Genomic DNA, 24,222 nt, shown 5'->3' on the forward strand with positions numbered 1-24,222 from the left:
GAGAAGGGTGGAGTGGGCAGAATGGTAGAGGAGGAGTGTCTGCCACCCCTATCACTATCCCTCGCCCTCCCCACCCCTGCCTCATCCTTAGCTTCACCCTATCGCCGCTCCCATCAGGCACTGCTGCTGCTGCAAACAGTGTGGTTGCAGTTGCTTGAGACTGGGTGGCGATAAGGAGAAGGGTGGAGTGGGCAGAATGGTAGAGGAGGAGTGTCTGCCACCCCTATCACTATCCCTCGCCCTCCCCACCCCTGCCTCATCCTTAGCTTCACCCTATCGCCGCTCCCATCAGGCACTGCTGCTGCTGCAAACAGTGTGGTTGCAGTTGCTTGAGACTGCAGTTGGATGTGTGAGATATATATATGTGTGTGTGTGTGTGTGTGTGTGTGTGTGTGTGTGTCCAACACCACAGCCACTGACTCCTGTGGCAATTACAAATGATAGGTTAAGCACCACATTGGGCCACTGTTTCTGCTTCTGCCTGTTCCTAGAAAAATTTATATGCTCAGAAAACTCTCACTATCACTTGTTAACATAATAATACTCGTCATGTTTGCTTTATGGTCTCACAATGCACTATAACAGTTGCACGTTGTCAACATAACTAACATGAAAATCAATGATAATGCTTTACTCACAACCTCAAGTACATGCTACAGACAGATGCTACTGGCTGGTGTGTCACATAGTAAACTGGCCCTTGCTACTTCACACCACACCACCTTGAATAGGTTTGACATGGAAGGAGGGAAGATGGTGTTAAGAATGCAATCAAAAGAAAGGTAATGTTAAGAATGTAATCAAAATGAAGGGCGTACATTATTGTTGCTTTAGGAGATAAGTCATACACTGCCTTTTGAAGCTACAGATGTGGCTCACTTCTCTGATATTGTGAAGGAGATAGTTTCTAATTCACGTTCCTTCAATACCTACAACAGAAAAGGATTTAGAGAAGATATTTGTGTGGCAGAAACAGACAGAAAGGATCCTGCTTTGATGGGAATTTGTATTCCGCTGTGTTATTCAAATAAGAGTGTTACAACCCATGAGAAGAAATAGCAACAGTACACACTGATCTGATGGTAAAGAGGACAGACCCTGTGATAACTTTCAGAATTTAGCAAGGATAACTGCACTTTCAATGGTGAAATATAACCAAGGCGGTAAATTCATAAATGTACTGTACGCAGGCATTCATCAGAAATTTTTAGCCCTCTAAGTTCTCCAGGGAAAGACTTCATAGGATAGGATTGCTGTAACCAACAGATGGAAACAGAAGAAATTGTACAAATTTCTTTTTTTCTTTTTTTTTTGTTTTGTTTTTGTTTTTTCAGGTCCAAAATGAAGAGCTTTTCACATCTTTTTCACTGCATGCAGAAATGCAGATGCTCTCTTACAAGGTCAGCCCACTTTAGGAATATATCAGACAAAAAATCTAGTCTTCACTGAAGGAAATAAATTTATGTTTGTCTCGTTTAGGACTGTAGACGGGATGGATTCCTAAATATTTTGGATCAAAAAGCATACAATGACCAACTGGAACCATTTGGGATTAGGATGGACTGTTTTTCAACACTGTAGTCTGTACCAATTGCAAAAATTTATACTGGTCAACATGGATATTCTGTAGTTAACTAGATTTTGCACTTAAATACAACTAGAGATCAATGTACACATGTGGTAGGTATTTTAGAGTATGATATAACTGATGACTGTTCATTGAGCAACAAATAGAAGAGTATTCATTCCAACAACAAACCCTGGGGGACACCTGATACTATCTGCTTACACTGTGATTTTGTACACCCAGACATCACGTACAATTGGAAGAGTTTCAAATACGAGAAAAATCATTTTACTGCAGTCAGAGACAAATTTAGCCCATCAATTCTGGCAAGCAAAAAAGTCAACAATATCAAAGTCTTCACTAATATTTAAATATAGGGTTGCCACAATCTTTCCCAAGTGAAATTCTCTGATATTGCCCTGATTTCCACACAAGCTTCTTAGCATTTTTCTCTGGCAAATTTTGAGATCTCAAGGGTAAGTAAAGACATGATATGACAAAAAAATAAGAACTACTGTATTTCTCCACCATGTGAGCAAAAATCTTAAGTACTAAGATCAACAGCTTTTGTAATGAACTGTTTTTAGATGGAGAAGGCAAGCCAAATGGTATAGTTGTTTCATTATACCACTGTTGCTATTTTATTTCAATAAAATAAAACACATTTGGAGACAAAAATATGCATTTCCTTGGAGTAGCAAGACAGATTTAATATACCTTCACTGATTTCAGAAATAACCTCAGAAAAAGGAAGGCCTCTTGAAGAAGTTGTAAGGAAGGGAAGAGTTGTGTAAACCAGCACTATCAGCGAGCACCAATAAAATGATGGTTCTACTATGTTCGTTATTGTCAGTTACTATTCACTGTGTTATGTCCACTATTTTAAAGGTATTGTGTGATCTTTCTTTCAAGAAATATGTGAGTACATAGCGTACAAACCACCAGCAACTGCAACAATTTTCTTCTTCTTATTGTCAATTGTCAATTGCTGTAATGGCCTAAAGACAATAAAATCTTTATTATTATTTATTATTATTATTATTATTATGTCCATACTGTCTAATATATAAATTATTTTTGACGTGCCAAAATGTACTAGAACAAAAAAGTCCATAAAATGCTGCACTGTACAACATACTTGTGGTGAGACAGTCACAATTCCTGAAATCCATCACCCGTGGCCTCTGGCCTGCTGAGAAGCACTGCAGTCGTGGGTCCTTGGATAAACAACGAAAATCCACCACATCATGCCACACACGAACAGACCCAGCCTGCAGGCATATCTGTGAGACTAGGTTCGAAGGGCAAGGCTTGCACATTAGTGGAAAACAATGGGCTTCAAATCAGCAGGCCCGATCCATTAGAGAAACCCAAAGAAATGGCCTGTGGTTTCGGCTCATCATGGAAGTCCATTCATGTGGCCAGCCATTCGCGTGTCACATATAGCACGTTGATGAAATGAGGCCGCACTGATCAATTCATGTAACAGATAACTTGCGGAAATACTCTGAGAATCAGTACTAGTGAGGATAGGTAGCAACTCACTGTAAAGATGACTCCTGAGCTGCAGACAGGCACGTAGAAAAGACACTCACACTCTCACAACAAAATTTTCGGCCGTAGCCTTTGTCAGAAAATGAGAGCACACACGTTCATACAATCAATCAGACACATTTACACAATCAATCAGATATTACTCATGCACACATGTCCACCGTCTCCAGTCACTGTCAACAATCTCTAAGAATGAGATCCAAACAAACCACTGCTCACACCTGCACTGACTACAAGCTGAGGGGAGTGGTAGGAAGGGTAGAAGCAGTAAGAATGAGGGAGTCAGGAAGCAGTGGAAGTACTCAGCTGCGCCCAGCCAGCAACAATGGACAACATCTCAGTAACTAAACCATTTCATTTACTGAGACAAAAACAAGATTTTTCAAGTGTTTCTTTCAAATTTCCCTGATACATTTGAAATTCCTTGACATTCCCTGATTTCCTCTCTTGTGGCAACCCTGAAATAGTATGAAAGCCATCACGTGTCTTTTCACAGGTCGTCTGCTCTTTTTATTATTGCAGAGGGTGCACGATTGTGATTGTGGAATAATGGTTAGTATTTGTCTAGTAATTTATTCATTTCTGTGCAGTTGTTAAGCTGGTCATGGACTATATATTCTAAGAAATTAGACAGCACTGGAAGAATAAACAGAAGCTATTGTCAGAGGTTGCTTTAGCAGAGTCCTCCTCAGGGCATTTATTGTGTCACTTAAAATAAAGGCCTGAACTTACCTGGATCATTGTGTGAGTGAGGAACGACAAAAACTTTCAGTTTCTTTGACTCAGTCCACTGAGTTGGATCATACACTATATTCCAACCTTGTTTCCACGCTCCTCCATCCACATTATCAAAAGGCAGTTTTTCATACAGATCCAAAAGCTAAAACAAAAGAACTTACATCACTAGACTCGTATAATAGTCAACTTATTTAAAAAACACACAGAAGTACGACATAAATACAGTATTACACAAAAACTGTACCAATAGGAATCAAAAAGGGATGAAATGATTTAGCATCCCATCAATGATGAGCCTCAAGACAGAACACTAGCTCAGAATGTGCAAGGACAGTGCATGAAGTTAGCTACAGCCCATTCATGAGAATCACATTGGCATTTGCATTAACTGATTTATGGTAACCACACAAAACCTTAACAAGGATCGGTAGAAATGCATTTAAGTCAATTTCCTCTCAAGAGCAATTTCAGTGCCTTAGCTACACAACCACCTATCTCAGTGCAAGAACAAGGAAGAAGCATGAAGGTTACATCATTTTTACATTATTTTAAAATCATGACAACACATTTAAAGTGTTAAAATGATAGATTGCCCATTTGAACAGTCACATTAAGGATGCATCTAAAGATCTGTAGCAGAAACTTGACCAAGGTTTATCATTATCTGTCAGTGATAGAAACTACTGTGATATCACGATCTTTCCTTTAACCCAAAAGACATCATTTAAATCACTTACAGAGTTGGAATAGGTACAAATGGTCAGCCTTTGTAAATATAGTCTGTTCTGTCATAAGATTTCAGTCCTCTCAACCCACAGAGGACACAATATTACTAAGGGGGGATGTATGTAGATAAATCATCACAACATAAATTGCAGTTGACAATAAAACAAAAAATTCCAATAAACACCACTTAAATTTGCTATATGTGGATGCCCAGTATAAGTATGGAGGTGATAGCTTTATGTCCCATGGATCATTTGCAATGTCCCATGGATCATTTGCATGATAAATCATCATAATGTGGAATGATTCATTTTAGATTCACATCACAACTTAATTTGTAAATACAACAACATGCTAAACATAAAAAAGTGTGTGTGTGTGTGTGTGTGTGTGTGTGTGTGTGTGTGTGTGTGTGTGTGTTTTAGTACATAGTAGTACCCACCACCTTTTACATATTACAATAATAAAAATTCTTCTACAGAGAGGAACAAGTTGTCAAGAGGAGACTTATTCAGTTTGTTTTCAAATCTTACTTTGTTGTCTGCCAGACATTTTATAAGTGTTCAAAATTTCAGCTGCAGCATTGGCACCCATTTTTATGCTACATACAAACTTAATGTGGAGTAATGAGTGTCATTTTTTCTTCTTGTATTGTAACGCTGTACATAATTGTTCCTTTTGAACTGGGGTGGATTATTCACAAAAAACTTCATGAAGGAATTACTATACGATAAAGCAGAATGCCCAACTCCTTAAACAGATGTCTACGAGATTATTGTAGGTGAGCACCACATATTATTCTCACAGCACATTTTGAGCAATGAAGATTTTTTTTTTCCCTTAAAGACAGGTTACTCTCGAACATTATTTCATATGACATTAGTAAACGAAAATATGCAAAATATGTCAGCGTACTGACTTGTCTCTCCCCGAGATTTGCAATGATTCTTAGTGCAAGCGTGACTGAACTGAGTTGTTTCCCCCCCACCTCCCCCCACCCCCCAGTTTAAATTATCATCAATATGGATATCGAAAAATTCTTAAGTTTCCATCCTATTTATTATTTCCTCACCATGTGTTACACTTATTGTTAGCATAGTACCTCTAAATGTGCAGAACTGAATATGTTGCATCTTTTTTAAATCTGAGAGTGAGTCTATTCGCAGAAAAACAGGCAATGACACTTAAGAAAATTGTTTGCCATTTCTTCTGTTGCTCCATGTATGCTCAAATTCATTACAATACTGGTGTAATCTGCAAAAAGAACTAAGTCTGCTTGTTGTATACCAGGCAGAAACTGTTTACATATATTAGGAACAACACCAGACCTCAGATTGAGCATTGTGGAATCCCAAACATGATTACTCCCCAATCAGACATCTCAGCCTTGATTACATTGGTTGAATCACTAAGCAAAACTCCCAGCATCCTTTTGGTTAGAAAAGATACTATCCACTGGTTGGCTACACCATCAATTCCACAAAACCTCAGTTTACCTAGGAAAATATTGTGATTACCAAAGTCAAATGACTTAAATAGATCACATATTGTGCAAACCAGTGTTACTTTATTATGTAGCACCTGTAAAAGTTAACGATTGAGCATGTAAATGGCATTCTCGGTAGAGCAACTCCTCTGAAACACAAACTGTGATTTACTGAGGATAGTAGCATTGCTCAGATGAGATACTATTCTAGAATACACCACCTTCAGAAAAATCTTAGGAAATGATGTCGGTAGTGAAACATGTCGGTAGTAGCTGACATCTCTCCTAGCACCTTTCTTACAGAGCGGTATAACAATGCAGTATTTCAAACTCTCTGTACAAACGCCTTGAGTTAGTGATGTATTACATATTTTTGATAACACAGCTTATTACGAGGTTTGGATAAAAAGTAATGGAAACACTGCCATAATATGAAGGATATGTGTCAAATGGCATGTGCGCTGTCTGCAGCTGATAGCAGAAGGTCAGTTGACATATTGTAGTGGGTGGCAACGGTTATTTTTGAGTCAGTTGCAGTGCGTACTGTTTGAAAGTGGAGGAAGCCAATTCAAGTGTCCCAATAGTATGTTAGGAAAACATGAACAACATGAGTGGAAAAATATTGCAGTGGCACATGATCAGAGTGCACAGCAATGTTTTCAGGGACTTCATGAGACATGTGGTGATACAACATTGTCAAACTGTACAGTGGCAAGATGGGCTGAAGTGTTTCAGGATGGCAGGGATGTTACCAAAGGTCAGCCCTCTTTGGGATGATCCCCCATGAACAACATGACAATTCGGATCCTTGGCTCCCCACTGAATGTGGATCACCAATGTGAGTCAGCCAAATAGGTAGGCGTGTGCCACAAAACAGTGCTGCACCATGAGGGCAGGTGTTCACTGCAGCCTATTACTGCCGTTTCTTGCAACATCTTTTTTGTCCCACACCGAGAAGAAATTAACACCTCCTTCTGGTACTGCATCCCATCACCCTACATGACAATGCACATCATCACATGGTGAACCTTGTGCAGGGACTCCTCCATACATGAAGACGTGAGGTACCGGAAGATCCACTGTACTGACCAGATATGAGTTCATGCAATAACGACCTGCTCGCCAAAATGAAGGAACCTCGTAGTGACATATCCTACAACACAAGAGAAGACATCATCCATGCCATGGGGCAGTCCTTGCAAGATATCAACAGAGATGGGCATGTTAATGGTGTACACCACCTTCTGTTTGTGTGGGGGAAGGTGATCAAGATGTGGAGCGATTATAATGAGGGCCTGCAATACAGTGAGTGTCTGTCGCTAAAGTCTGGTATGAATTATAGGAATGTTGCCACTACTTTTTATCCACTCCATGTATATGGGAACAAATCGGAATTATGTTGTCTCATAACACTTATGTTAAATCATTGATTTAGTGTACAGGAGACTCATCAGATTATAACAGATTATATATGGAATATAATTATATTACCCTGCTCAAATGGTCAGGTCATCAAAACATTCATCAACAGAGTAACAGCATTTCTGTACCAGAGTGATATTGCATATTTTCATTCCCATATATTATGGGATCTGTGCAAAAAGAGTGAATCTGTGTAGGAAGCATGAAACTTGCTTTGCTTCTAGTGTCATACCTGTGCCAGCAGTTATTTGGAACAAACAGTACTCTGTTGGGAACACCATCAAATAAAGGAGTATATAATTTTCTCAATTTCAGAGGGAGAAGTTGGTGATACATTCATTTTATGAGAGTTGCTTTTATGAGAGTTTCTCTTGGCTTGATTGTCCCAACATTTTCTAGTATATTTGAGAAATTATGATTAATCCACAAGTGGGCACAACATTTTTTGTAACACAAGCAGGCGCATGGCATACCTTGTACACAGATACAGAATAGCTGTCTTTATGTTACAAAGGTAAATATGTATAAGCAAAATCACAATGTAGTTCAACGCGATACAATAAACATGCATTATATGAGCTGAAGCACTGTTCAATTAAACAATAATAAAATGTTCTTGTTGTTGATGTTGTGGTCTTCAGTCCTGAGACTGGTTTGATGCAGCTCTCTATGCTACTCTATCCTGTGCAAGCATCTTCATCTCCCAGTACTTAGGGCAACCTACATCCTTCTGAATCTGTTTGGTGTGTTCATCTTTTGGTCTCCCACTACTATTTTTTCCCTCCACGCTGCCCACCAATGCTAAATTGGTGATCCCTTCATGCCTCATAACATGTCCTACCAAGTGGTCCCTTCTTCTTGACAAGTCGTGCCACAAATTTCTCTTCTCCCCAATTCTATTCAATACCTCCCTCCTCATTAGTTATGTGTTCTACCCATCTAATCTTTAGCATTCTTCTGTAGCACCACATTTCAAAAGCTTCTATTCTCTTCTTGTCTAAACTATTTATCGTCCACATTTCACTTCCATACATGGCTACACTCCATACAAATACTTTCAGAAATGACTTCCTGACACTTAAATCTATACTCGATGTTAACAAATTTCTCTTCTTCAGAAACGCTTTCCTTGCCATTGCCAGTCTACATTTTATATCCTCTCTACTTTGACCATCATCAGTTATTTTGCTGCCCAAATAGCAAAAATCCTTTACTACTTTAAGTGTCTCATTTCCTAATCTAATTCCCTCAGCATCACCCAACTTAATTCGACTACATTCCATTATCCTCATTTCGCTTTTGTTGATGTTCATCTTATATTCCCATTTCAAGACACTCCATTCCGTTCAACTGCTCTTCCAAGTCCTTTGCTGTGTCTGACAGAATTACAATGTCGTCGGCGAACCTCAAAGTTTTTATTTCTTCTCCATGGATTTTAATACCTACTCTGAATTTTTCTTTTGTTTGCTTTACTGCTTGCTCAATATACAGATTGAAAAACATTGGGGAGAGGCTACAAACCTGTCTCACTCCCTTCCCAACCACTGCTTCCCTTTCATGACCCTCGACTCTTATAACTGCCATCTGGTTTCTGTACAAATTGTAAATAGCCTTTCACTCCCTGTATTTTACCCCTGCCACCTTTAGAATTAGAAAGAGAGTATTCCAGTCAACACTGTCAAAAGCCTTCTCTAATTTGCCTTTCCTTAATCTTTCTTCTAAGATAAGTCGTAAGGTCAGTATTGCCTCACATGTTCCAATATTTCTACGGAATCCATACTGATCTTCCCCGAGGTCGGCTTCTACCAGTTTTTTCATTCGTCTGTAAAGAATTCGCATTAGTATTTTTCAGCTGTGACTTATTAAACTGATAGTTCGGTAGTTTTCACATCTGTCAACACCTGCTTTCTTTGGGATTGGAATTATTATATTCTTCTTGAAGTCTGAGGGTATTTCCCCTGTCTCATACATCTTTCTCACCAGATGGTAGAGTTTTGTCAGGCCTGGCTCTCCCAAGGCTGTCAGTAGTTTTAATGGAATGTTGTCTACTCCCGGGGCCTTGTTTCGCCTCAGGTCTTTCAGTGCTCTGTCAAGCTCTTCACGCAGTATCAAATCTCCCATTTCATCTTCACCTACATCCTCTTCCATTTCCATCATATTGTCCTCAAGAACACTGCCGTTGTATAGACCCTCTATATACTCCTTCCACCCTTCTGCTTTCCCTTCTTTGCTTATAACTGGTTTTCCAACTGAGCTGTTGATATTCATACAAGTGGCTCTCTTTTCTCCAAAGGTCTCTTTAATTTTCCTGTAGGCAGTATCTATCTTACCCCTAGCCTCTACAACCTTACATTTGTCCTCTAGCCATCCCTGCTTAGCCATTTCGCACTTCCTGCCGATCTCATTTTTGAGACGTTTGTATTCCTTTTTGCCTGCTTCATTTACTGCATTTTTATATTTTCTCCTTTCATCAATTAAATTCAATATTTCTTCTGTTACCCAAGGATTTCTACTAGCCTTTGTCTTTTTACCTACTTGATCCTCTGCTGCCTTCACTACTTCATCCCTCAAAGCCACCCACTCTTCTTCTACTGTATTTCTTTCCCCCATTCCTGTCAATTGTTCCCTTATGATCTCCCTGAAACTCTCTACAACCTCTGGTTCTTTCAGTTTATCCAGGTCCCATCTCCTTCAATTACCACCTTTTTGCAGTTTCTACAGTTCATAACCAATAGATTGTGGTCAGAGTCCACATCTGCCCTGGGAAATGTCTTACAATTTAAAACCTGGTTCCTAAATCTCGGTCTTATCATTATAAAATCTATCTGATATCTTCTAGTATCTCCAGGATTCTTGCATGTATACAACCTTCTTTCATGATTCTTGAACCAAGTCTTAGCTATGCTTAAGTTATGCTCTGTGCAAAATTCTACCAGACGGCTTCCTCTTTCATTTCTTACCCCCAATCCATATTCACCTACTATGTTTCCTTCTCTCCCTTTTCCTTCTATCGAGTTCCAGTCACCCATGACTATTAAATTTTCGTCTCCCTTCACTATCTGAATAATTTCTTTTATCTCATCACACATTTCATCAATTTATCATCTGCAGAGCTAGTTGGCATATAAACTTGTACTACTGTAGTAGGCATGGGCTTCTTGTCTATCTTGGCCGCAATAATGCGTTCACTATGCTGTTTGTAGTAGCTTACCTGCACTCCTATTTTTTTTATTCATTATTAAACCTACTCCTGCATTACCCCTATTTGATTTTGTACTTATAACCCTGTATTCACCTGACCAAAAGTCTTGTTCCTCCTGCCACCGAACTTCACTAATTCCCACTATATCTAACTTTTACCTATCCATTTCCCTTTTTAAATTTTCTAACCTACCTGCCCGATTAAGGGATCTGACATTCCATGCTCCAATCCGTAGAACACCAGTTTTCTTTCTCCTGAGTAGTCCCGGCCCGGAGATCTGAAAGGGGGACTATTTTACCTCCAGAATATTTTACCCAAGAGGACGCCTTCATCATTTAACCTTACAGTAAAGCTGCATGCCCTCGGGAAAATTTACGGCTGTAGTTTACACTTGCTTTCAGCCATTCACAGTACCAGCACAGCAAGGCGGCTTTGGTTAGTGTTACAAGGCCAGATCAGACAATCATTCAGACTGTTGCCCCTGCAACTACTGAAAAGGCTGCTGCACCTCTTCAGGAACCACATATTTGTCTGGTCTCTCAACAGATACCCCTCTGTTGTGGAAAACTTTCAATATGTAACTCTGTTGCCACATACAAGTGTTACCTCACAGTAATGACTCACTCAAAGCATTAAACAGCACAGCAGCATCAGATCCCAGTCAACTGCTCATTCGATCACGGAGTGTAAATTTTTTGACATGCAGTTCATTGTTTATTTTATATTACGGCTGCTAACTTGGACATATAACAACACAACTTACCACTGTGTTAGCTAAAGCCATAATGAAGGAATAGGTATGGGCTCACAATCATAAAACAACAAAGTTATGCTACAAGACAATGTTATTTGTGGTTGGTGCACTTTGTACATAGGCGTACCTGCTCGATGTCTACACACATTTTTCACCTGTGACTCATCATCTATAGCCCTTCCATTTAACTGAACAGTAATGTTTTCCTGTTCTTGGGATGTTGTCATGTCTCTCATTTGAGGTGAATGCCAACAGCCACAGCACATTATCTCATATCAAACATAAGAGGGTTGGCTTGAAAAATATGGGACATTGCTGGGTGTCATTAGCAGTTGCAGCTGCTCTAAGTGGGTTCTCTGTATGGGTCGGCAAATGTAAATAAAATTGTACGGCCCAAAGCCAGACATCCATTAATAACAGCACATACGTTTAACAGTCTAGCGGGTATGTTAGTGATTTAGTTACATATTCCATTTATCATTTGAATGATGTGAAACAAGTCAGTTTACAGGATATGTATACATGTTATTGTTAACATTGATGAGCACATTATTTTTTAATTCTATCCATACAACTAAACTTAACTTGTATAAAGTAGGTAACAAAAGCACAAAATTAAGGAAATGGATTGGAAAAACGCATTGCAAATTAATGGCAGGCTTCAAAATGAGTAGATTCATGTTGTCGTTGTTGTTGTTGTTGTTGTTGCTGTTAGTGCCCACAGTTGGGTGAATGCCTATCAAAATGCTCTCTTCAGGTTTCAATTTTGCAACTACTTATTGATCAAATACAATTAACATCACTCCAAAAATTGATAAAAAGGACAGAAGGTTCAAGTTCACATTAAAGTTCATCTTACATCAATATCTTTATAGAAGGAGCACTAGTTCAATTTGAAAAGCATACAAGAAGGTATTAAGCATGATCAATTTACAAACCATCCAAATATTTACCTGCAGTGATACTGGGAAACCACAGAAAAACTAAAGGAATGGGGCCCCACACTTACAGAATACTGCTCCAGATCCTCAGCTACTGTGTAATTTGAGATGGTACATGAGAAATAAAAGACCGAAGGGAGTATCGAAAAACGCAATGGATGATACTTGGTATCATATTAAATACTTCATTTGAATAATAAAAGCCTTCATTTGCATCTGATTTAATTTTCTGAAGTGGTTAGAAGGAAGAAGGAAATTGAGGAACTGGGGAATAAAAATTAAGATATAAGCTTGGACAGGGGTACAGGAATTTAGAAATCAAACCATAAAGACCCTTAAATGAGAAACCTTGTTGGTCAAATTCGCATTTTCCTAGCTGTGGATTTGCCTGATGAGCCCATACACGTATAAACAAAGTTTATCAGTTTAATTTCACTCTGAAGTAGGCTCTGTTAGTGTTCTTGAGTATTTTTACAGTACTGATAATGGCCCCATATGCAGACAAAGCAGTTATGACATTGACTTTGGCACAGTCATTGAGGAGGAAGAAGAAGAAGAAGGAGAAGAAGAAAATATGCTGATCCAGGGAACTGCTTAGAATGGGAGACAGGTTTAGCCACGAAACTCCGCTAAAGACAATATTAGTCTTAGAACCCAATGATCACACCTTTCTTCAAATGAACAACAAAACCTTTAATAACTTGTTGAAGGTCTTGCAAAAGAGCAAACTTGTTTGTGAAATTTGGTCTCCTCTAGCCACGTGTGTCAAGCACACCTGTACACTTACCCACAAAGTTTGTCAATTTAACCCTACTTTTGAAGCAGATGCTTTTTGTGCAGGCCAGTAGTGGGAATTGCAATAAATGCAGATGAAGCATTTCTAACACTGACTCTGGCACTCCATTTAAGGAATAAGTAGTAAAAAAGACACTGGTCCAGAGAATAGTCTAAAATGAGAGAAAAATACAGACACATGAAAACCTGTTAAAGAAAACGTTACACTCAGAACTTGATGATTACACAAACTTTATGTGGATGGACAGTGAAACTTTCAATAACTACTTTAGAGTTAATTTGTTCTCACACTAAAAAGCAGATGAAGTATGCGAAATTTTTTCCTCTTCCACTTGGTCCTCCTATAACAGTTCAATAAAATACCACAGCATGCAAACCCATTGCACTCTCACTTGTATGTTATGAGTAGAATATCAATTTTCTCCTTAACCTCTTCCTGTATAAAATATAGCTGGGAAAGATGCAACACAGCTAACATTTTGGTAATTGCCAGTGCTATTCTGTTCTTACCCTTGATCATAGTTTCCATAGTTGTGAAACTCATGGTACACTGAGATAAGCTGCAATAAAACTATTTTTAACTAAACATATGTGGGAAAACATCAACACAAAAAAAATCCACCATCATGTCAAATTTTTGATCAATCAAAATTTCTCTCAAACACATCAAACATGATCTGTGCTTGACCAGCAAGTCAAACAGCACTGTACATGGTCAAATGTTTGGCAAACATAGTAAAGTTTGACAAATTGTTTGTCGTGTCAGGGGGCCTTAAGGCATGCATCAAAAATAAAAAAGGAAATTTCACATTTAGGAGTCATCTTAGATCCTGCTAATTACTCTTTTTTAAAACAACAACAAGTTGATCCCCAGAAAAGGAAAAGTTATGCTAACATGCAGTGAAAACCATTTAAAAAATGCCAAATTTATTACATAAGAAACCAAAGCAGGATTTATTATGTTATATATTAATTACTTGCATTCAAACTTTCATGTTTTTAGTGTCTAGAGTGCGAGCATATTCCTGGATAGCCCTAGTTCTGCTCGTAGGCTGACAAGTAAGATGTGCAATGCAGACACTGAAATGGTACACTCTAAGCCCTGTGGCAAAAATGTCAAGATGTAAGAAAAGTGATCATTAACACTATCAGCAAAGGGCAAAATGGCGAGTATATTTCGGCTACATGTTTGCAAAAAATTATAGTATCTGTCAGTTAATTGCACACAGCTGTCATCTGGTGAAAATGGATAACAGTACAGAGGAAATAATGTCATCCAATAGCCTCCTTTGGATGTTGTGTGCTTTCCCATCTCGCGTAAGTTCACACAATACTCATATTGCAAAAAATTAAAGAGAGACAGAGCCTGGAAATAAAATGGGATTGCACGGTCTGATCACTGATAATCCCAACACAGTTTATCAGTTACACAAGAAAGTTTATCAGTTACATAAGAAACAGCAATAGTGGAGGTGCTGTACGCTAATGGACTGAGACTGTGCAGATTTGAGAGTATAAACTGGTAAGAAAGACAGTAAAATGAGAATCTTAAGTATTTTGTGAAATATTATTTGCTGTGTCAAATTTCATTCAATGTAGTCTCACTATCACTGAATAGAAATATTGCAGATTTGCAAAGGACACCTGCCATCTGTTTTCTTAGTTATAATTTTAAATGTTAATCATATTTACCAGGGTACTATTAGTTAAGGTCTTTAAACCCAAAGAATTTGGCGGTATCTCATTCCATTCAGAGGAACCTACCCCGTGATTGATAATACACGATTTACTCTACTTAATTTATTTGTTTTCAATATAATGGAAGGAAACATTCCATGTGGGAAAAATTATATATAAAAACAAAGGTGAGGTGACTTACCGAACAAAAGCGCTGGCAGGTCGATAGACACACAAACAAACACAAACATACACACAAAATTCAAGCTTTCGCAACAAACTGTTGCCTCATCAGGAAAGAGGGAAGGAGAGGGGAAGACGAAAGGAAGTGGGTTTTAAGGGAGAGGGTAAGGAGTCGTTCCAATCCCGGGAGCGGAAAGACTTACCTTAGGGGGAAAAAAGGACAGGTATACACTCGCACACACGCACATATCCATCCACACATACAGACACAAGCAGACATATTTAAAGGCCTTTAAATATGTCTGCTTGTGTCTGTATGTGTGGATGGATATGTGCGTGTGTGCGAGTGTATACCTGTCCTTTTTTCCCCCTAAGGTAAGTCTTTCCGCTCCCGGGATTGGAATGACTCCTTACCCTCTCCCTTAAAACCCACTTCCTTTCGTCTTCCCCTCTCCTTCCCTCTTTCCTGATGAGGCAACAGTTTGTTGCGAAAGCTTGAATTTTGTGTGTATGTTTGTGTTTGTTTGTGTGTCTATCGACCTGCCAGCGCTTTTGTTCGGTAAGTCACCTCATCTTTGTTTTTATATATAATTTATTTGTTTCCCACGTGGAATGTTTCCTTCCATTATATTAATTTATTTGTTTGTTATATAGCGGTTGGGAAGGGAGTGAGACAGGGTTGTAGCCTGTCCCCAATGTTATTCAATCTGTATATTGAGCAAGCAGTAAAGCAAACAAAAGAAAAATTCAGAGTAGGTATTAAAGTCCATTGAAAAGAAATAAAAACGTTGAGGTTCGCCGATGACATTGTAATTCTGTCAGAGACAGCAAAGGACCTGGAAGAGCAGTTGAACGGAATGGACAGTGTCTTGAAAGGAGGATATAAGATGAACATCAACAAAAGTAAAACGAGGATAATGGAATGTAGTCGAATTGAGTCGGGTGATGCTGAGGGAATTAGATTAGGAAATGAGACACTTAAAGTAGTAAAGGAGTTTTGCTATTTGGGGAGCAAAATAACTGATGATGGTCGAAGTAGAGAGGATATAAAATGCAGACTGGCAATGGCAAGGAAAGCGTTTCTGAAGAAGAGAAATTTGCTAACATCGAGTATAGATTTAAGTGTCAGGAAGTCGTTTCTGAAAGTATTTGTATGGAGTGTAGCCATGTATGGAAGTGAAACATGGACGATAAATAGTTTGGACAAGAAGAGAATAGAAGCTTTTGAAATGTGGTGCTACAGAAGAATGCTGAAGATTAGATGGGTAGATCACGTAACTAATTAGGAGGTATTGAATAGAATAGGGGAGAAGAGGAGTTTGTGGCACAACTTGACAAGAAGAAGGGACCGGTTGGTAGGACATATTCTAAGGCATCAAGGGATCACCAATTTAGTATTGGAGGGCAGCGTGGAGGGTAAAAATCGTAGAGGGAGACCAAGAGATGAATACACTAAGCAGATTCAGAAGGATGTAGGTTGCAGTAAGTACTGGGAGATGAAGAAGCTTGCACAGGATAGAGTAGCATGGAGAGCTGCATCAAACCCGTCTCAGGACTGAAGACAACAAACAAACAAACATATCCCCCCCCTCCCTAGTCTCTTTGGGAGACCAAAACACATGGCAGTCACAAAGCAATACAGCACATGACATTAAATATTCAAAATCAATTGAGATTAATACTCAGAATCATTGTTATCAATGGTAACACCTGTTCCATAGATAACATATAAACTTGAATTTGTCATGTTGCAAAGTGACACACTGATAGTGAGTCACATTGTTTTTCACTTTGTCACGAGCTAAAGATAACTTTACGTGAAGACTTCAGTCAACTGTACTTGTGACAGTGTTTCCTTCAAACATTTAATGCACTAATTAATGCTTTCCTCCTCTGGTCACATGTAAAGGCTGTTTGTAGCAGCTTAGTTAGCATCCAGTCACTCATGGATGAGACAGGAACTGAAATTGAGCATAGCAAAGCAAAAAGCTGAAATGCTTAACTCTGTTTTTAAATATTCCTTTACAAAGGAAATCTCCAGACTACTGCCCCAATTTAGGCCACATAGCACTGACAAGATGAGTTAAGTAAATTTCACTGTCAGCGACATTGAGAAACAGCTGAAATAATTAAAACTGAAGCTACAGGGCCTGGTGAAATCCCTATCAGATTTATACTAAATTTTGCAGTTGAGCAAGCCCCTTTGTCAGCTATAATCAGTTGCAGAACCTTTGAATAAAACACAATGCCCAGTATTTGGAAAACAGCACAAGTCACACACATTTACAAGAAGGGTAGTAGATGTGATCCACAAACTTCCATCCAGTTTATGTTTGACACTGATATGTTGTTGAATCTTGGTACATATTCTGAAGTCAAACATAATAAGGTATCTCCCATAGAATAATCTTCTTGATGCCAACCGGCATAGATTCTGAAAACTTAGACCTTGTGAAACCCAACTCGCACTTTTCTCATATAACATACTGAAAGCTTTCGATCAAGACAGTAAATGCAGCATTTCTGGATTTCCAAATGATTATTGTAAAAAATATGATCGTATGGAGTATCAAGTGAAATTTGTGACTGGATTGACTGTTTTTGGTAGAGAGAACACAGCTAGTTATCTTGCTGCTCATATTGCTAATTAAGGACTTTGCAGACAACAATAATATTCAGACTTTTTGAAAACAGGGATGATACTATTGCAAATATTGTCATTTTTGTCATTTTAGATGGACTCATGTTGTTTTGATTGGTGTTCGTATATTTGGAGTGTTTCAAGGATGTCTAGTTTTTTGCCTTTAGGCTGGATATGTAGGATGCTGATACTTGTGTTGTTAACATGGTGTTTTGTTTCATGCAGGTTGATGGCTATTGCTGAAGTGTGGCATTTTTTTGTTTTTTAGTGCTGCAATGTATTCTTTAAACCTAATCTCAAATGATCTAACTGTCTGGCCTATGTAGAAGCAGTCACAGTCCAAACATTAATTTTGTACACACCTGTATGATGAAGTGTGTTGATGTTGTGAGGTAACTTCCATCCAATCTTGTCTGTGATAAAGAATACACTTATGCTTTTTCAGTCCAAGACATTGGCAATCTGATATCAAATATACCTAGAAAGGGGATTGTATGGAAGATGATGTCTTTCCTTTTTTTTTTTGTTATGTGATCGTGTTGCCACTATCAAGTGTTTTAGGGTGTCTACTCTGGAGCTCTTATAATCATTTGCAATAGCTGTTTGTTTTATTATTTCCATTTCTTGTACGCATTTATCTTCATAGAGTGGTAGTTGGATAGCTATATTGATCATGTATCGGAATGTTGCCATTTTGTGGGCTGTGGGATGACAGTAGTTGTGGACTGTGGTATGTGTTGTGGTAGGCTCCCGATAAATTTCAAACTTATTCTGTTATTCTTTATTTTAATGGTATGGTCTAAAAAATTTATACTGACACCTGCTTGGTGTTCAACTGAGAATTTTATGTTTTCATGGGAGTTGTTGAATAATTGGTTCAACTCACTGATGTCATCTTCTGTGTCATTGATTAAAATGATGGTATCACCTACATATCTGTAGTAGTACATGATATTTTTGAGGAGGTGGTGATTGGAATTCGGGAGTTTGTCTTCCAAATTACTTAAAAATATTTCAGTTAACAATCCAGAAAGGTTTGAGCCCACTACCAAGCCATCTGTTTGTTTGTAGATTTTTATGAGTAAATTTGAAATAGTTTTGTGAAAGAGTTAATTTGAGCAGGTCCATTAGTTCAGTAATGTGAGTTGTAGGGATTATGTTTTTGTGCTTTTGCAGCTTGGCTGTAATTATCTGTAGTGTGGGATCTATTTGCACAGATGAGTAAAGGTTTTGTATGTCAAATGAGGCAAGTGTGGCTCCATCAGGAACTTCTATGTTTTTGACATGTTGTGTGAATTCTGATGTGTTTTTAAGTGTTCTCTTATTACTGAATGTGTATGCTTCTTTGAGAATTTTGAAGTACATTTTGTTGAGTTTGAATGTTGAGCTGTTCCTACAGTTCACTATAGGCCTGATGGAGGTCGCATTTTTGTGTATCTTTGATTGTGATCCAAGACAGGATGCATGTGGGCTTATTGTTACAATGTTTCTTGTGATTCTTGGATGGGGAGAAGGAAGTTCATGTTATTTGAAATGAGTGTAATTTTTTTTGTATTCTGGCTGTTTGGTCTCTATGTATTTCTGTTGCGTTGTTGGCTTGGAAGAAGTCTAAAGCTTTTTCTGTGTATGTTGCTTGGTTCATTACAACAGTTGTATTACCCTTGTCAGCTCTTACAATTATACCATTACTCATGTTTAATTTAGTCTTAATGGTACGTGTAAGAGCTGCTTCTCTTTTCTTGTATACTGGGAGTAGTTTTACAGTTTCCTTCTCAATAATTTCATTAATTTTGTGGCAGGCTGCTATTCCATAGTTTTGTTTCTTAAAGGCGATGGTTGAAATCTGTGTGACACTAGTGATGAGCTTCTCTTGGTCTTTTGGTCCTGTGGAGCTTGAATGTTGTGTTTTGATGCTTTGCAGAGTAGTGTCTTTTCTTCTGCAGTGAATACTATGTTGGTATTGGTGAAGAAAGGTGTGTACGATGTGTGTTTCCTACAACTGTTTTGGTATAATTTGAGGGGCAACTGTTGTTTTATAAGATAAACTAGCTTTTTCTTCTGTATGGCTTTTGTTTTCTGTATGATGAACTCACGGCTGAAAGCAAGGGGAAACTACAGCCGTAATTTTTCCCGAGGACATGCAGCTTTACTGTATGATTAAATGATGATGGCGTCCTCTTGGGTAAAATATTCCGGAGGTAAAATAGTCCCCCATTCAGATCTCCGGGTCGGGACTACTCAAGAGGACGTCGTTATCAGGAGAAAGAAAACTGGCATTCTACGGATCGGAGCGTGGAATGTCAGATCCCTTAATCGGGCAGGTAGGTTAGAAAATTTAAAAAGGGAAATGGATAGGTTAAAGTTAGATATAGTGGGAATTAGTGAAGTTTGGTGGCAGGAAGAACAAGACTTTTGGTCAGGTGATTACAGGGTTATAAATACAAAATCAAATAGGGGTAAGGCAGGAGTAGGTTTAATAATGAATAAAAAAATAGGAGTGCGGGTTAGCTACTACAAACAGCATAGTGAACGCATTATTGTGGCCAAGATAGACACAAAGCCCATGCCTACTACAGTAGTACAAGTTTATATGCCAACTAGCTCTGCAGATGATGAAGAAATTGATGAAATGTATGACGAGATAAAAGAAATTATTCAGGTAGTGAAGGGAGACGGAAATTTAATAGTCATGGGTGACTGGAATTCGTCAGTAGGAAAAGGGAGAGAAGGAAACATAGTAGGTGAATGTGGATTGGGGGGAAGAAATGAAAGAGGAAGCCGCCTTGTAGAATTTTGCACAGAGCATAACTTAATCATAGCTAACACTTGGTTCAAGAATCATGAAAGAAGGTTGTATACATGCAAGAATCCTGGAGATACTAGAAGGTATCAGATAGATTTTATAATGATAAGACCGAGATTTAGGAACCAGGTTTTAAATTGTAAGACATTTCCCAGGGCAGATGTGGACTCTGACCACAATCTATTGGTTATGAACTGTAGAAACTGCAAAAAGGTGGGAATTGAAGGAGATGGGACCTGGATAAACTGAAAGAACCAGAGGTTGTAGAGAGTTTCAGGGAGAGCATAAGGGAACAATTGACAGGAATGGGGGAAAGAAATACAGTAGAAGAAGAATGGGTAGCTCTGAGGGATGAAGTAGTGAAGGCAGCAGAGGATCAAGTAGGTAAAAAGACGAGGGCTAATAGAAATCCTTGGGTAACAGAAGAAATATTGAATTTAATTGATGAAAGGAGAAAATATAAAAATGCAGTAAATGAAGCAGGCAAAAAGGAATACAAATGTCTCAAAAATGAGATTGACAGGAAGTGCGAAATGGCTAAGCAGAGATGGCTAGAGGACAAATGTAAGGATGTAGAGGCTTATCTCACTAGGGGTAAGATAGATACTGCCTAAAGGAAAATTAAAGAGACCTTTGGAGAGAAGAGAACCACTTGTATGAATATCAAGAGCTCAGATGGAAACCCAGTTCTAAGCAAAGAAGGGAAGGCAGAAAGGTGGAAGGAGTATATAGAGGGTTTATACAAGGGCGATGTACTTGAGGACAATATTATGGAAATGGAAGAGGATGTAGATGAAGATGAAATGGGAGATAAGATACTGCGTGAAGAGTTTGACAGAGCACTTAAAGACCTGAGTCGAAACAAGGCCCCGGGAGTAGACAACATTCCATTAGAACTACTGATGGCCTTGGGAGAGCCAGTCATGACAAAACTCTACCATCTGGTGAGCAAGATGTATGAGACAGGCGAAATACCCACAGACTTCAAGAAGAATATAATAATTCCAATCCCAAAGAAAGCAGGTGTTGACAGATGTGAAAATTACCGAACTATCAGTTTAATAAGTCACAGCTGCAAAATACTAACGCGAATTCTTTACAGACGAATGGAAAAACTGGTAGAAGCGGACCTCGGGGAAGATCAGTTTGGATTCCGCAGAAATGTTGGAACACGTGAGGCAATACTAACCTTACGACTTATCTTAGAAGAAAGATTAAGAAAAGGCAAACCTACGTTTCTAGCATTTGTAGACTTAGAGAAAGCTTGACAACGTTAACTGGAATACTCTCTTTCAAATTCTGAAGGTGGCAGGGGTAAAATACAGGGAGCGAAAGGCTATTTACAATTTGTACAGAAACCAGATGGCAGTTATAAGAGTCGAGGGGCATGAAAGGGAAGCAGTGGTTGGGAAAGGAGTGAGACAGGGTTGTAGCCTCTCCCCAATGTTATTCAATCTGTATATTGAGCAAGCAGTAAAGGAAACAAAAGAAAAATTCGGAGTAGGTATCAAAATTCATGGAGAAGAAGTAAAAACTTTGAGGTTCGCCGATGACATTGTAATTCTGTCAGAGACAGCAAAGGACTTGGAAGAGCAGTTGAACGGAATGGACAGTGTCTTGAAAGGAGGATATAAGATGAACATCAACAAAAGCAAAACGAGGATAATGGAATGTAGCCAAATTAAATCGGGTGATGCTGAGGGGATTAGATTAGGAAATGAGACACTTAAAGTAGTAAAGGAGTTTTGCTACTTAGGGAGTAAAATAACTGATGATGGTCGAAGTAGAGAGGATATAAAATGTAGACTGGCAATGGCAAGGAAATCGTTTCTGAAGAAGAGAAATTTGTTAACACTGAGTATAGATTCAAGTGTCAGGAAGTCGTTTCTGAAAGTATTTGTATGGAGTGTAGCCATGTATGGAAGTGAAACATGGACGATAACCAGTTTGGACAAGAAGAGAATAGAAGCTTTCGAAATGTGGTGCTACAGAAGAATGCTGAAGATAAGGTGGGTAGATCACGTAACTAATGAGGAGGTATTGAATAGGATTGGTGTGAAGAGAAGTTTGTGGCACAACTTGACTAGAAGAAGGGATCGGTTGGTAGGACATGTTTTGAGGCATCAAGGGATCACAAATTTAGCATTGGAGGGCAGCGTGGAGGGTAAAAATCGTAGAGGGAGACCAAGAGATCAATACACTAAGCAGATTCAGAAGGATGAAGAAGCTTGCACAGGATAGAGTAGCATGGAGAGCTGCATCAAACCAGTCTCAGGACTGAAGACCACAACAACAACAATGATGAACTCTGTGTACAGAGCTATTACAAATGATTGAAGCGATTTCATAAATTCACTCTAGCTCCATTCATTGAAATATGGTCACGACACACTACAGATACGTAGAAAAACTCATAAAGTTTTGTTCGGCTGAAGCCGCACTTCAGGTTTCTGCCGCCAGAGCACTCGAGAGCGCAGTGAGACAAAACATGGCAACAGGAGCCGAGAAAGCGTATGTCGTGCTTGAAATGCACTCACATCAGTCAGTCATAACAGTGCAACGGCACTTCAGGACGAAGTTCAACAAAGATCCACCAACTGCTAACTCCATTCGGCGATGGTATGCTCAGTTTAAAGCTTCTGGATGCCTCTGTAAGGGGAAATCAACGGGTCGGCCTGCAGTGAGCGAAGAAACGGTTGAACGCGTGCGGGCAAGTTTCATGCGTAGCCCACGGTAGAAGTCGACGAATAAAGCAAGCAGGGAGCTAAACGTACCACAGCCGACGGTTTGGAAAATCTTACAGAAAAGGCTAAAGCAGAAGCCTTACCGTTTACAATTGCTACAAGCCCTGACACCCGATGACAAAGTCAAACGCTTTGAATTTTCAGCGCGGTTGCAACAGCTCATGGAAGAGGATGCGTTCAGTGCGAAATTTGTTTTCAGTGATGAAGCAACATCTTTTCTTAATGGTGAAGTGAACAGACACAATGTGCGAATCTGGGCGGTAGAGAATCCTCACGCATTCGTGCAGCAAATTCGCAATTCACCAAAAGTTAACGTGTTTTGTTTAATCTCACGGTTGAAAGTTTACGGCCCCTTTTTCTTCTGCAAAAAAAAAACGTTACAGGACACGTGTATCTGGACATGCTGGAAAATTGGCTCATGCCACAACTTGAGACCGACAGTGCCGACTTCATCTTTCAACAGGATGGTGCTCCACCGCACTTCCATCATGATGTTCGGCATTTCTTAAACAGGAGATTGGAAAACCGATGGATCGGTCGTGGTGGAGATCATGATCAGCAATTCATGTCATGGCCTCCACGCTCTCCCGACTTAACCCCATGCGATTTCTTTCTGTGGGGTTATGTGAAAGATTCAGTGTTTAAACCTCCTCTACCAAGAAACGTGCCAGAACTGCGAGCTCGCATCAACGATGCTTTCGAACTCATTGATGGGGACATGCTGCGCCGAGTGTGGGAGGAACTTGATGTCTGCCGAATCACTAAAGGGGCACATATCGAACATTTGTGAATGCCTAAAAAAACTTTTTGAGTTTTTGTATGTGTGTGCAAAGCATTATGAAAATATCTCAAATAATAAAGTTATTGTAGAGCTGTGAAATCGCTTCAATCATTTGTAATAACCCTGTACTTTCTGACTTTTTCAGTTATGGAATCTTATTCTGGTCTAGGAAGCAATTTTCCCAGTTGTAATTCTGCATTATAAATCT

The 24,222-nt window shown here is 39.0% G+C and overlaps 1 protein-coding gene across 1 annotated transcript in view; it reads right to left on the reverse strand.

Moving 5' to 3' along the window:
- LOC124795042 (alpha-mannosidase 2) overlaps positions 1-24,222 on the reverse strand; it is a 195,193-nt gene that overhangs the window by 135,595 nt on the left and 35,376 nt on the right. The window contains exon 4 of the mRNA XM_047258829.1: positions 3,854-4,001. Coding sequence (XP_047114785.1) covers positions 3,854-4,001 — 148 coding nt within the window. The remainder of the gene's footprint in view (positions 1-3,853; positions 4,002-24,222) is intronic.

Source organism: Schistocerca piceifrons, chromosome 1, assembly GCF_021461385.2.
Source record: "Schistocerca piceifrons isolate TAMUIC-IGC-003096 chromosome 1, iqSchPice1.1, whole genome shotgun sequence".
Lineage (NCBI taxonomy): Eukaryota > Metazoa > Arthropoda > Insecta > Orthoptera > Acrididae > Schistocerca > Schistocerca piceifrons.